Raw genomic sequence first — 15,018 nt, 5'->3', positions numbered from 1 at the left:
GCGTAATTAGATGCCACTGAACAGCCGCAGGGTCTGCTTCCTCTGTAGTTACGCCAAGGCTACTGTTACTTTGTATCAACAGCCATCTGTACTCAGTCTGCATCCTCCAAACTCCACAATTCCCTGCACAGGTGATTTCAATAAGGAAAGGAACATCACAGTGCAATGCATTGTGGGTTATGTAGTTCCTGCATGCTGTCTGTAAGCTGTAGAGAAGTTGTTACAATTTGTAACATCAGTGTTTTAGTCCCTCCTTCCCTGCCAGGATTTCAAATGATGCAGAAAGAAAATAACTGTTAAACAGCTGGATTTCAGCTTAGAAAATGGCATTTATTCATACTTTTTGAAGAAACAGGTAACTGTCATGGGTACATTAGGGGTTTCCCTTTATCAAATTTTGGTTTGGAAGCCGGAGTTCCCCTTAAATGTACTGATCTCTTGTAAATAAACTTTGATTACCCTTTTTGTACAAGTGACAAGTGTTTTCTGTGGAATGTAGGTCTATGAAGGGCAAGTGAGGGAACACAGAAGCAGCCGATTCTGTTTTTATAGCAGCACAGACCAATGAATGTGTCCTATTCTAGCAGGGACATAGAGTGACCTACAAAACATAAATGTATCGGAATTCTCTACTGCTGTGTGTTTTGGAAGTGTTCCTAGTATTTGTCTAGGCCAGTGAACACATTTAATAATTTGACTTTGAGTTTTCCAGTTTGTGTGTCCCAGTCCATATGAGTCACTGTATGGGTTTGTAAGATTAGGTTTTTGTCTGCTTTTTTAGCAGTTAACTCCCACGTTGTGTGCACATGTCCTGCTCATCCCACTAATTTCCCATGTCAAAGTCTGCTGGAAATTCACTCAGCCAAAGTTTGCTAATAACAGATAGGTTTAACTTCGGAGTTCGGCTTGGCTGCTCAGTGGCCTCATTCGCTGGCTGGCACACTGCACTGGCTGACCACATTTATATTTATTAATGCTAAACAAGTGTACTTTAGTCTAAGATCATACTCTAGCTCAGGGATCCCCAACCTTTTGAACCCATGAGCAACATTCAGAAGTAAAAGGAGTTGAGGAGCAACACTAGCATGAAAAATGTTCCTGGGGTGCCAAGTAAGTGCTGTAATTGGCCATTTGGTAGCCCCTAGATTGTAAACCTACATTGAGGCTCTGTTTGGCAGTACACCTGGTGTTTATACAACCAAAACTTGTCTCTAAGTCTCTGGAATTAAAAAATAAGCACCTACTTTGAGGCCACTGGGAGCAACATCCAAGGGGTTGGAGAGCAACATGTTGCTCACGAGCTACTGGTTGGGGATCACTGCTCTAGCTATAGCCAAACTCCCTTTTTTCTTAAAGGAAAACGATACCCCAAAATGAATACTTAAGCAACAGATAGTTTATATCAAATTGAATGACATATTAAAGAATCTTACCAAACTGGAATATATATTTACATAAATATTGCCCTTTTACACCTCTTGCCTTGAACCACCATTTCGTGACTCTATCTATGCTGTCTCAGAGATCACCTGACCAGAAATACTACAATACTAACTGTAACAGGAAGAAGTGAGGAAGCAAAAGGCAGAACTCTGTCTGTTAATTGGCTCATGTGACCTTACATGTGGTTTGTATGTGTGCACAGTGAATCTTACGATCTCAGGGGGCGGCTCTTATTTTTTAAAATGGCAATTTTCTATTTATGATTACCCAATGGCACATACTACTAAAAAAGTATATTATTATGATAATGGTTCATTTACATGAAGCAGGGTTTTACACATGAGCTGTTTTACTCAGTATCTTTTAATAGAGACCTAAATTGTTTGGGGGGTATAGTTTTCCTTTAATCCTGTGCCCGCCTTTACAAGTACAGCAAACAGAGAGAAACTGGTACATATGCTGTTTGGCTAACAAACGTATAGCTTGCTAAGTACCAATAATCCCCAACAACACACCAAAAATGAGGTGGTGTCTACTAAAGTTGGCATTTATAAGGATTTAAACTATGGTACATTGTAAAACTGCCTACTATATTTCCCTGGCAGGCCCACTTATTGGATAGAGCCTGCTCTGATTCTGCTCCACTTCATGAACAGATAAAATAAAGCAAAGGCAGAAAGGCCCTTTTACACATTTTAAGGAGTTGCAGTCATGCTAAGGTTTTCCATGTTGTGCATACTATAATAAATTAGTTACTTCAAACATTATTGCTTGGAAAAGCAAGCAGACATTCTACTATTTTCAAGATAATTTCACATTTAGAGAGGAATGACCCTGAAAGATGTTTCCTTGTTAGAAAAACCCCAAATCATCATATGATCCTAAATAGTGCAGGACAAGCTATGTCAGGTTATGTTAAAGCTTTTAATAAGCAAATTAAACTACTTAAAATAAGAGACCGGCTCTCATATTCTCAATTAATTAACTGCATGGGACTCTGTACTAAGCAGGAGATGCTATGCTGCTGGGATTATTGCATATTCTGTGTCAAAGTCTCCAACTTTTCTTCTCTGGAACCACAGTTCCTTTGTATTAATCAGCTTTATTTGTGAACACCTCTTATAGGATTGGCCAGACCAGGGGTGACTAGATCATAAATTAGTGAACCCTCTTTGTGTGGTTACTTTACATTTAAATAAAATAAGACTCAAAAATACACAATGGTAAGGCCAGATCATACTCAACAACAAAGAACCCCTCCACTCAATTACAAACAAAGACAGTTAAAATCCAATATAAATAACACTAACCACGTTCCTATTTGGGTTATGTAGCTGAACTATACAATGTACCAATCAACGGTTATCCAGCTATGCTTAAAAAGGGGAGATCCAATTCATAAGTATTTATATATAATCAGGTATTTTTAAATTCATCAATAATAAAGTGACTGGAGCTGTTTTTGCACTTGTGCAAAATTCATTTAAGTAATAGAGGTACACAATATCTCCCAATACCTTTATTTAAATGGTTTATTATTGACTTAGGGGAGGGTATTGTAGACAATGTATTAGTGTTTGCAGGTAACACAAAGCTATTCAGCTCAATCAATCCATCTAGGATGCGGCATCCTTTTAGCAGGATTTTGACAAACTGGCAATCTGGAAGGCTAAGTGGCAGATGTGATTCAATGTTGATAAATGTAAAGTCATGCACCTAAGTAAAAATATGCAAGCCACTTATACCCTTAATAGGACTGCACTAAGCAAATCCATAATGGTAAAGGACCTTGGGAGTCCTTGTAGATAATAAACTTGGCTGTAGCAAGCAATGCCACTCACCAGTATCAAGGGCAAATAAGGTATTGCGCTGTATTAAAAGGGGCATTGATTCACAGGAGGAGGGGTTTATTCTTCCATTGTGCAGAGCACTAGTAAGGCCCCTTCTAGAAGAGGCCATGCAGTTTTGTTCTCCAGCACTCAAACCAGATATAACTGAAGTAGGGAGAGTCCAAAGAATGGCAACTAAGCTGGTAAAAGTTATGGAAAGTCTCCGTTATGAAAAAAAAATTGGCAAGTTGGATTTGTTTATGATAAAGGAGAGGTGCTAAAGCGGAGATATGAGGGGAGATATGATAACTGTATATAAATATATAAGGGAATCATATAATAATCCCCTGTAATACTTTCTTTACCAGTTGATCCTTCTCGGGTGTCCATTTTTTCACTAGAAGAAAGGAGGTTCCATCTCAATATTCAGATAGGGTTTTTTACAGTGAGATTTGTGAAGATGTGGAATTCTCTCCCTGTACTGGCTGATACATTAGATAGCTTCAAGAAGGGATTGGATGGCTTTTTAGCAAATGAGAAAAAAGGGGTATTTTAAACAGTTCTTGAAGATGATCCATGGACTGGTCTGGTCCATGGACTCCATGCTATCTATATCTATCTATATCTATCTATCTATCTAAGGAATATATCTAGGAACTAGTATTCGGAATGCTAGGGTCCCAGGTTGTCCAGATAATGGATTAACATACTTAATTTAAGCCTGCTAAACATTATTTAAACATTAAATAAACCCAAAAGGTTTTTTTGGCCACCAATATGGATTCATACAGCTTAGTTAGGATCAAGTACAAGAATTTTTTTTATGTTAGCAAAATAATTTTTAAAAAAGACAATTAAAAATTGCTTTAAAAAAAAAAAAAAAAAAAAAAAAAAAAAAAGGACTATGGAATAGGACCTTTCATTAATTTGTAGCTTTCTGGATAATGGGTTTCCGGATAAGGGAAACCATCATATACTTCAAAAGACATAAGGGCAGGGACTGATGCAAATTATGAATAATATCTGTAAAGCATTGCCAAATGTCAGCTCTATAAATGACATTCTTATAGTCCTCCCTACCCAATCACTCTTCTATATTAAACTTTGCCGCTGACCACAAAATAGTGGCAAGGCGTGAGAAGGCCATTTGTCGTAACTAGAAACTATTAGGCCCCCAGCCCTGCAAAAAATCTTCTGAGGGGCCCAACGTGTATAGTGCCTCCTTGGGGCACCTCCCCCCCACCAAATGGCCTGCTCACGCCTTGCCACTATTTTGTGGCGGGCGGCAAAGTTTAATATAGAAGAGGGCCTGGGTAGGGAAGAACAGCAGACCCAGAGGTAGCAGGACGGCCTGGGGAAAGGGGGCCCGGACCACGTGGTCTGCTATTGTAGTTACGCCACTGTTAATATATTAACCCATACTCAATAAAACAAAGTCTGAGCACAACTGTCTGTACTATTATACTATCCTTTTCAAATTCCTGCTTACATATTTGTGATATCACTGTTAGGCTGCCAGTAGGAATACACTATGTACTGCAAAGCTGATTAAGTGTTGTGTTTCACATGATTTACAAACAAAGAACAGTGTGTGTCCAAGGGAAGAATTCAGATGCCTTTTCAAGCTGGATTGTGTGAATACCAGTGAAATTTGGGGCCAAATTTGTTAACTCTTCAAATGGTAGTATGTGAAAATTAGAAGTTTAACTGAATTCTTAACAGAAATTATTTATTTTTAAAAGATGTTGTAATAATAACTGCAACACTAGTTAGAAAACATTGGACAGCAATTAAGAATATTGAGAGATATATAGATATATAGATATAGATATAGATATAGATATATAGAGAGAGAGAGAGAGAGAGAGAGAGAGAGAGAGAGAGAGAGAGAGAGAGAGAGAGAGAGAGAGAGAGAGAGAGAGAGAGAGAGAGAGAGAGAGAGAGATATAGATATATATCTATATATCTATATGATATAGATATATAGATATATAGATATATAGATATATAGATATATAGAGATATAGGGGCACATTTACAAAGCTCGAGTGAATGATTCTAATTAAAAAAACTTCGAATTTCAAAGTGTTTTTTGGGCTACTTCGACCATCGAATGGGCTACTTCGACCTTCGACTACTACTTCGAATCGAACGATTCGAACTAAAAATCGTTCGACTATTCGACCATTCGATAGTCGAAGTACTGTCTCTTTAAGAAAAACTTCGACCCCCTACTTCGGCAGTCCCCATAGGCTTGCCTGAGATTTTTTGATTGAAGGATTTTCCTTCGATCGTTGTATTAAAATCCTTCGAATCGTTCGATTCGAAGGATTTAATCGTTCGATCGAACGAATAATCCTTCGATCGTAGGATTTGCGCTAAATCGTTCGACTTCGATATTCGAAGTCTAACGATTTTAGTTCCTAGTCGAATATCGAGGGTTAATTAACCCTCGATATTCGACCCTTAATACATCTGCCCCAGAGAGAGAGAGAGAGAGAGAGAGAGAGAGAGAGAGAGAGATATATCTCACACAAAAAACATGAACATAGAACTGGATAATTAGCCGAGTACCTTCTGCTTCTCCTAAATAGTAGTCAATGAAGCATAAGATGCCAGCAAAAATATGGGATATATGGGAATAATTCCTGGATATAATGCATTACCTCTAAACGAAAACACCATTTTGTTATTGTAAATATAAAGTATTCATAATAAAGGTTCCTACGTACTTTGGAATGGAATCCATTGTGACTAGAAATACAATATAAGACCAATTACAGCAACTTAAAAAAAACATTATAACGTTAATGGTTACCTATAGACTGCCTCTATAAGCACCACCTCAGTCTCTCATTTTCACTGTAAAATATACACATCAATTAAGGTATTAAAAAGTAATTTAACACTACTTACCTCATAAAACATGTAGAGGGAGAGAAGGGTGAGCACCAAGTTATACACCACTAGAATGCCCCTGCATGACACTGGTTGTCTATTCTGCATATACTTGGGTCCTTGCCATACAATAAATAAATACAGGGCAGTGAAGAAAATGGTAGGAACGTAATTATCCAGGAGAAGCCATCCCCTTACTCTGGGATCTGAAGAGTGACGCAGAGAGAAAATAAACAAACATAAGTAGGATTAAACAATTAAGGGATACACAGGTGGTGAAACTAAGATAGCATTTATATTAAAAGGGATATAAAGTTAAGGGGTTCTGGTAGGGCACACCTGGTGATTCGGGGAGATTTAGTCGCCTGGCGACTAATCGACTCTTCTTTGGGTCGACTAATCTCCCCCAACGGCTTCCCCCTGTCTTGCGCCGGCTATAATGAAAAGTAGTCTGCGGCATGGCACATGCAGCGCTTCGTTTTCCGAAGTTGACCCAAGTTGCCTCACGAGGAAACTTTGGGCGAGAAACCATTGGGGGAGATTAGTCACCCCAAAGAAGAGGCGATTAGTCGACAGGCGACTAAATCTTCCCGAATCGCCAGGTGTGCCCTTAACCTAAAAATATGCATGCATTCATTTTTTCTTAATGCTGAATGGAAAGTGAAAGTAATTGTCAGTAGGGATGGGTGAATTTTTTTGCCGAAAAAATGACGCCCATAGACTTGTATGGTGTTGTGCGTCAAAATAAAGACAAAACAATTTCACCATGCGACAACATTTTTTTGACGCACATAGACTTTAATGGGCGTCAGCGACATTTTGCCGGCTGTGAATTTTTGGCGAAACGGGTCAAATTCGCCCATCCTCAATTGTCAGACAATATTTGATTGACAGCTGAGATTTTTAAATGAGCTTACAACAGCTATAAATGCTTTAATAAAAAATAGAAATTAAATGTGTTTAATTTGAAAAGGACTTTTATTATACAGCTTTTTGTGTCTGGACGACAGGTCCACTTTAAGTGCAGCTGTTAGAATTGATAAAATAGTTGTTAATACTCCAGAGATGCTGCTGACAAATGTATCAACTAAATATTGCAAAATTGAAACCGTGCATAATCTGCAACAGAATTACTGAGCTGCCGGACTGAAACATCAGAGAGAGGGACATTAAATTTCAAACTTAGATTTTGGAAAAACAATAAAAAATTAAAAATGGAAAGCAATTGAGAAAGTCTTTATTTCTGGAGAACAATATGAAAACTACTCAAATGAAAAAGTGTTTCAAAGGTGAACAACCCCTTTAAAGGAATAGTTCAGCGTGAAAATAAAACTGGGTAAATAGCTAGGCTGTGCAAAATAAAAAATGTTTCTTATATACTTAATTAGGCAATAATGTAATATATAAAGGCTGGAGTGAACAGATGTCTAATAAAACAGCCAGAATCCAACTTCCTGCTTTTCAGCTCTATAACTCTGAGTTAGTCAGCGACTTGAAGGGGGGCCACATGGTACATTTCTGATCAGTGAGTTTGCAATTGATCCTCAGCATTCAGCTCAGATACAAAAGCAACAGATATGACCCATGTGTCCCCCCCTCAAGTCTCTGATTGGTTACTGCCTGGTAGCCAGGGTAACCAGTCAGTATAAACCAAGAGAGCTGAAAAGCAGGAAGTAGTGTTCTGACTGACGTGTTATACATCAAATCACTCCAGCCTTTATACATTACATTTTTACCTAACTATATTAGAAACATTTATTTTGCACAGCCTATTTTCACAGTTTTTATTTTTACACTGAACAATTCCTTTAACACTCCTTATGAGACAATGATCCAAAGCCCCTCTTACAGTGATCATTATTTGACAGGAGGGGCAGTGCTCAATTGGTTTAACATTAATGCTTATTACTACTGAGATTCATCCACTTCCATGTAGTTCAGTTTGGCTCCACACACAAACTCATTTGATTTCTAGACAATCAGCCTGAAACAGTTTGGCTAAATTTACTAAACCAATAATTTGATTTGAATACGAGACTGGAATATAGAATATATAGGAGAGGTCCTGAATAGAAAGACGAGTAATAAAAAGTAGCAATATCCAATAAATATATTTTTTGCCCCTGCTGGGGAGGTGGTTGCACAAACACTGATGATCATACATTAGGGATACGATTTGACCAAACAATATATACAATGTATTTGTATACATTGAATTCTATAACACTGGAAATGTACGCTGTGTTTTACAAAGGCGTATACACAAACAATGGTATTACTAGTAGAAGTGATTCAATAAAAATAGATTTATATCTTTCCTTAAGTGCTTAGGTGTTTCAATACACATCTGTGATGAGGTCCCTGTCCCAAAGAGCTTACAATGTATTAAGTATATATGTAGACTTGCTGGGGTTAGACAGCACCGTACAACATCTACTAGAGCCACTGTCCATTTCTGGGCAGCCACTTGTTGGGATATATGCCTATAGGATGGAACTCCAAAAATTCAAGGAAGGTTCATTGTGACTGGCTCCTTATGAGCTTAATAAAAAGTAAGCAATCCCTTATCTGTCCACTTTCCTTGTAGGGAGCTTACCCCATCTACATAATCAAAATATTCAAAAATAGATGCATATTAAAAATAAAAACATTATTACATTTCACACAAAATGTAACCAAAGTTTCCTGCTTGGGATTTCATGTTTTTTTCTTAGCTCATGAGTGTGAGTTTAGCTTCCTTTGGAAAAATACACATTTGTGAACTCCACCCTTTTCTTTACACACAAAATTTCCCTTAGTAACAGCATGGAAAGGATTTTGAACAAATGCTGACATTTATCAAAGAGCGAACACCAGTGTTGCTTAGTCAGAATGTGTTTCACTGCTTTGAGCAATTCACCAGTACTCAGTAGGGCTGAGCACTATCACCCACCCAAATCCTTGCTCCCAGATACAAATGCAATGCTTGGTCAAATGATACCCACAATTCCTTTTTTCATTGTGGAACAAATCAATCCAGTGCTGAAAATAAATTGTTAAAATTTAAATGTAATACTATTTTACCGAGTGATAACCATGGTTACTTCTAGGTTTGAAATATTGGGGTGCACTAAATCAGCTGCACTACCACAGATACAGTCTATGTGGAAAATCACATGCAAGGGCCAAGCATGCCAGAAGTTAATTTAATGAATCACACTGAATACCCAATAACAGCAAGCATACAATGCTAACCACTGTGCATTATTTATTATGCAAGGGTGGAAGCTCATTGTCCCTTCCTGTATTTTTGTTCCCCCAACACATGTGACTTTGTAATGTAAACTAATTATTGCCTACCCCTTTATTTTTTATAAATAGCTCTTTTTATAGAATACTCATATTACTAAACAGATGCTCTTTTTATTCTTTAAGGGGGACTATCGTGAAAATGAAAATGGAATATAAGTTCAGCATACTGAAATGAGAAACTTTCTAAATATAACCAATTAAATATTCTGCATCATTTCTTAAATATTCAAGTTTATTGTCACGGTCTTCTTCGTCTAGGCAAAAGGAGCCCCCCCCATAAAGATATATTGGATCTAGCGGTCAGTGACTCTCAACTGCTGTATGAAGAGAGAATAGAGAGAAACAGATGCTGAGAGAGGAATAGTGAAGATAAACTTGATAATTTCAGAAATTGTTCAGAATTTTTAATTTATTATATTTAGAAAACATCTTATTTTATAATGCTGAAGTTTATTTTACATTTTTCATTTCTGAAAATACAATAGAGGATACTTCTCCTTTGCTTATGTGCATATCTGTATAAGCATTTAAGGGGTTGTTCACCTTTAACTTAACTTTAAGTATTTTATAGAATGGCTAATTCTAAGCAACTTTTCAATTGGCCTTCACTTTTTCTTTTTTACACTCTTTCCAGCTTTCAAATGAGGGCTACTGACCCCATCTCAAAACAAATGCTCTGCAAGGCTACAAATGTATTGCTATTCCTACTTTTTATTACTCATCTTTCTATTCAGGTCCTCTCCTTTTCATATTCAAGTCTCTTATTCAAATCAGTGAATGGTTGCTAGGGCAATTTGGACTCTCTACCCAATACCCATGTTAATTTAAAGGTGAATAACCCCTTTAAAAGCACATGAAAACAAGATTATTGTGGTTGAAAATTGGTTCTTTTAATCTGCCTATGTGCATCTAGCTTTAAAGGGGTTGTTCACCTTTGAGTTAACGGTTACGATGTAGAGAGTGATATTCTGAGACTATTTGCAAATTATTTTTTTTTTCATTTTTTTAATTATTTGTAATTTGAGTTATTTTGCTTTTCATGTAACAGATCTGCAGTTTGCAATTTCAGCAATCTGGTTGCTAGGGTCCAAATTACCCTAGCAACCATGCACTGATCTGAATACGAGACTAGAATATAAATAAGAGAGGTTGTGACTAGACCTTTGGCATTGGTCAAATAAAAGGGGCTTAGTATAGTATTCATATTCTACATGGGTTATACTCAATAGGCCTATTTTATATAGCATTACCAATTACGTGCATGCTGCTATTTATGAACATTAAAATGTCCCAAAGTATTGGATATATTGTAAGGAACACTTATAGGGATCCCCCAGTAGATGCTAGTACAAAACCCAGTCAACAGCTTGTATTAAACTCATTCAGGTGAATGACTTACACAGTCACAGTGCATTCATTGTTGCACAAAAGGACACTTTTGGTTGCACTAACTTTGTGGCAGACACACCCAATGGTCTGTGCACTGCAGTATAAACTATTGTAAGTTCATCTGTTCTTGTGGGAGAATCGCTGTCACTGATATAAAGGTTGATTCTGCTGCAAATATATGCATAACTAGACACTGTGTATGCTTCAGGATAATATTAAATATGCCTGCCTTCCTGTTATCCTGACAAATGCATCAGTTACTATAGACCACTAACAGTGATATTTCCCTGGTGCATGGGGGGCACACATGATGTATATTTGTATAACACTTATTATGCATGTCGAGCTGTACAGCAGAACAATAAATTAATATAACAAACAGGATGCAATAATAAATACAAAGTACAGTATGGGACCTGTTATCCAGAATGTTTGAAACCTGGGTTAAGGGGTCTTTTTATAATTTGGATCCCCCCATACCTTAAGTCTTCTAAAAATCATATAAAAATGTGTTAAATCCAATAGAATCATTTTGTATCCAATAACGATTAATTATATGTTAGTTTTATTATTAAAGACAAAGATAATTATTTTTAAAAATTACAATTATTTTCTTAAATTGGAGTCTATGGGAGCTTTGTGGATAACGGGTTTCCGGAAAAAAAAAACGGATCCCATACATGTAAAGCTACAAACTAAAGATTAAGAGCTAAGTATCAAATGTAAGAAGAAGGAGATTCCTGCTCTGTAAAGCTTACAATCTACATGGCTGGGTAACTTAAAGACAGAAATAGGAGGATATTAAGTGCTGCAGTCTACAGTGGTTGTCACTGTATTAAAAGTGCCTGTGGCACTTACAGTGCCATGTCAACCACTATGACCTGCACACAGGTTTAAAAAAAAAAAAAAAATTGTATGGCCCAAAATGGAAAGGTCTACAGGTCAGCCACGTTCTCAAGTGTTCCAAAAGGGCCTCTAGATTAGTGTTGTGGGTAGATATTTAATAATTCCTCAAAAACAGCGGTGCTTGATCACCTTGATATGAATCTCCAAGTAGCACTGGTTAGTCATTTAATGAGAACCAAATGCTCATGTATTATAGATTAGCTACAATTAGTTTTCCTTTGTGTGTTTTTCAGTAACTTTTCCCTTATGATATATATATATAGTTTAATGCTTGATTTAAGTGCCAATGCTTTTTCCATTTTGAGATAAAAACAAGAGTAATCAACTTCCAACATTGAAACGGATTAGCATATATTAAAATATCAGATTTAGCAGTATTCTTCTCTTCTTTTGTTCAAGATGCAATAATCATGAGATGAAAGCTTTTAAGATAGTGCCAGGGCCCCATATTTCTCCCACCAAGCAAATACTAGTACACAGATTTTCCAAGTATAGAACCAATTTATTATTTAATAGGAATTTGAAAATCCAAAACGCATTGCAGAATTCCAAGTAGAGATCAACTTCAAGTGACCAAGAAAAGCATGAAAGATAAAAGGGCTCATTTATGAATGCCGGTGAAGTGTGCCAAGTGCAATATTGGACACAATTCACAATGTTTTTTAAAACCACAATGCAATAACCCCCCCCCCCCCACACACACACACACACACACACACACACACAATTCCAGTGTAATTGCAGTTGAAAGGGGGGAGCATCTCATTTAATTCTGGGTGAAAAAAGGCAGCCATGCAATCCCATCAGACACAAAGATCATCAGGTATTCTTGTCAGCTGGCACACTGGCATTGTGTGTGTGTGCATGCGCACCCCCGCTGATGCACGCTTGTTTCTGAATGGTGTACGACTGGCCAAGCACTGGTGATAGCTCCATGGATTTTCTGCATCAGTACGTATACTTGCGCAAGATTTATCCGGATTGACCCAATTGCCCTGGGTACAAATATACGCAAATGCGGGGAGCACATTTAGAAACAGGTACTTTTAATGAATGGTGTCAATAGGTGCAACAACTGCATCCCTTTTTATGCAGCCGCAATTAAGGCTGAAATGAGGCCAAAGATAACAATTTGATGCAGTCTGTTATGATCCAGGGGCCAAACAACTGAATCAGCCCAACTTGGCCCTGCACATAGGTAGCCAAACATGACATTTTAGGGGGTTATTTATTAAGGTTCGATTTGTGTTTTCCAAGAAAATCTTAATTTTCCAGTTGATTTTTTTGTTCAAAATTAACATTTTCATGTTAAAGAAAAAACAAAAAAAAAAACCTTATTTTATTATACTTGACCCTGGAAATAGCTTGAATATGAAAATATGACATCCAAAACCTGTCAAGATCATGTAGGAGTCAATGGCAGAGTCCATTGAACCATTTGAAGATGTTAACAGCCTGCATGATGTTCAAGTTTTTCTTGGTGGGTTTTGCATCTTGAATAATTTCAGCAATTCGGGTTTTGCATCTCAAACTCACAGAATCAAGTTTTTTTCCATTCAAGTTTTCATTGGAATCATATACCATTTGATTTATGAGGTCATTCTAGTTCATTTGAGGTATAAAAAAAAGTAAACATTCGATCTTTGATACCCCCCTTAATGTGTATGGAGTGGACAGCTTTATTCTTATTTTTAATGCTTAAAGGGGCAATATACACCCATTTCAACAGGATTTTAATGAATAAGGTGTGTGCTGAACATAGTTTTTTTGCCCATGGATTTAATTTAAGATAAATGAGGTAGAGAATTAGATTTCAAATAAGCAGGAATCCATTATGCAGGGGGATTACCTGTGCCCTGGTAACAAAAATAATTACCTCACAAGGACCAAACATGGAGTAGCTTTAATTTCCCTGTTTAGCTCAAGACATTACAGAAACAGAGAACATTTAACAAAAATTGCACCTTTAAAAAAATATTAATTTTCAAATAGAGTGCATAGCCAGCCAAAGGGGTTTCTGTGCCCCATGTAAGAATAAGGTCACTGACCTTCTGCTGCCCTACATTTTCCACCTTACATTATAGTTACATAGTTAAATCGGGTTGAAAAAAGACAAAGTCCATCAAGTTCAACCCCTCCAAATGAAAACCCAGTATCCATACACACCCCTCCATACTTTCACATAAAATATATTATATATATATATATATATATATATATATATATATATATATATATATATATATATATATATATATATATATATATATATATATATATATACTAACTATAGAGTTTAGTATCACAATAGCCTTTGATATTATCCAAGCCATTCTTAAAGACTAACATTCTTCATTCTAGTAACTGTGCATGCCCTGTCATTTCCATGCTTGTTTGCAGATTATTAATTATATTGCCTGCAATGTAATGAGTACCAGGCATATTAGTTAAGAACTGGGACATGTGAAGCAGGATAAGATCATGGTGCCTTGACTCTTCCTGAGACCATCTAGTAAGAAAAGGATGATACTATTGACTGGGTAAGTGATCTCTTTGGAAAAAAATATATTTAAAAGGTGCAATTTTTGCCAAAAATGCCTTGAAGTGCCAAAATCGACATCATATTAAGTTACTATTAAATAAATTAAGGGAAATGACCGCTTTAATGCCAACAAGCTACATAAATAAACTGCTAATGAGCCACATAAAAACACAGTAGTAATCACAGGTGCTCACCTTTAGGCCCAAGCAAGTTATCAATATAGCCATTTACTGCTTTATCCAGGACTTCCATCTTCAAAACCTAAGGAGAGAAGAATTACCTAATGAGTTCATATAAAGCCACTAACCTGCTGACAGAATTACACTAGCATGTCACCATGGCAAAACATATAAACAGCACATTCAGTATCACGGTCTGAAAATAGTGTATAATTCAAAGAATTAGTATAGTATAGTATGTTTTTTATAGCATAGTTTTCTTTCTATTAAAGGTGGCAGTCAGTGGTGCTTTGTCTCTTCCTAGAAACTTCTCTTGATTTCATTACTGTATTTGCTACACAGTTTTAACACAGCAGTGCTATTTGGTAAGCAGTTGCTAATTAAATTGTGGTGAGAAACGAATCCTTTAATGCTGTGCCTATATGTTTTTAAATGTATCTTTTTCTGCATATTTCAAGACTGGCAATTGCTATACAGATGCTATCACACGTCCAAGCAACCATCACGTGGTCCGGATGTCCGAATGGAAACCGGTGACCCA

General features: G+C 36.7%; 1 protein-coding gene across 1 annotated transcript in view; it reads right to left on the bottom strand.

Annotated features, from left to right (window-relative positions):
- elovl5.L (ELOVL fatty acid elongase 5 L homeolog) overlaps nucleotides 1-14,555 on the bottom strand; it is a gene marked incomplete at its 5' end in the record, with an annotated part of 28,483 nt that extends 13,928 nt beyond the window's left edge. The window contains 2 exon segments of the mRNA NM_001096181.1: nucleotides 6,189-6,376; nucleotides 14,493-14,555. Of these exon segments, the coding sequence (NP_001089650.1) occupies nucleotides 6,189-6,376; nucleotides 14,493-14,550 (246 nt within the window).
- Between the last annotated feature and the right edge of the window lie 463 nt (nucleotides 14,556-15,018).

Source organism: Xenopus laevis, chromosome 5L, assembly GCF_017654675.1.
Source record: "Xenopus laevis strain J_2021 chromosome 5L, Xenopus_laevis_v10.1, whole genome shotgun sequence".
Lineage (NCBI taxonomy): Eukaryota > Metazoa > Chordata > Amphibia > Anura > Pipidae > Xenopus > Xenopus laevis.
This window is presented reverse-complemented; position numbering and strand designations above follow the sequence as displayed.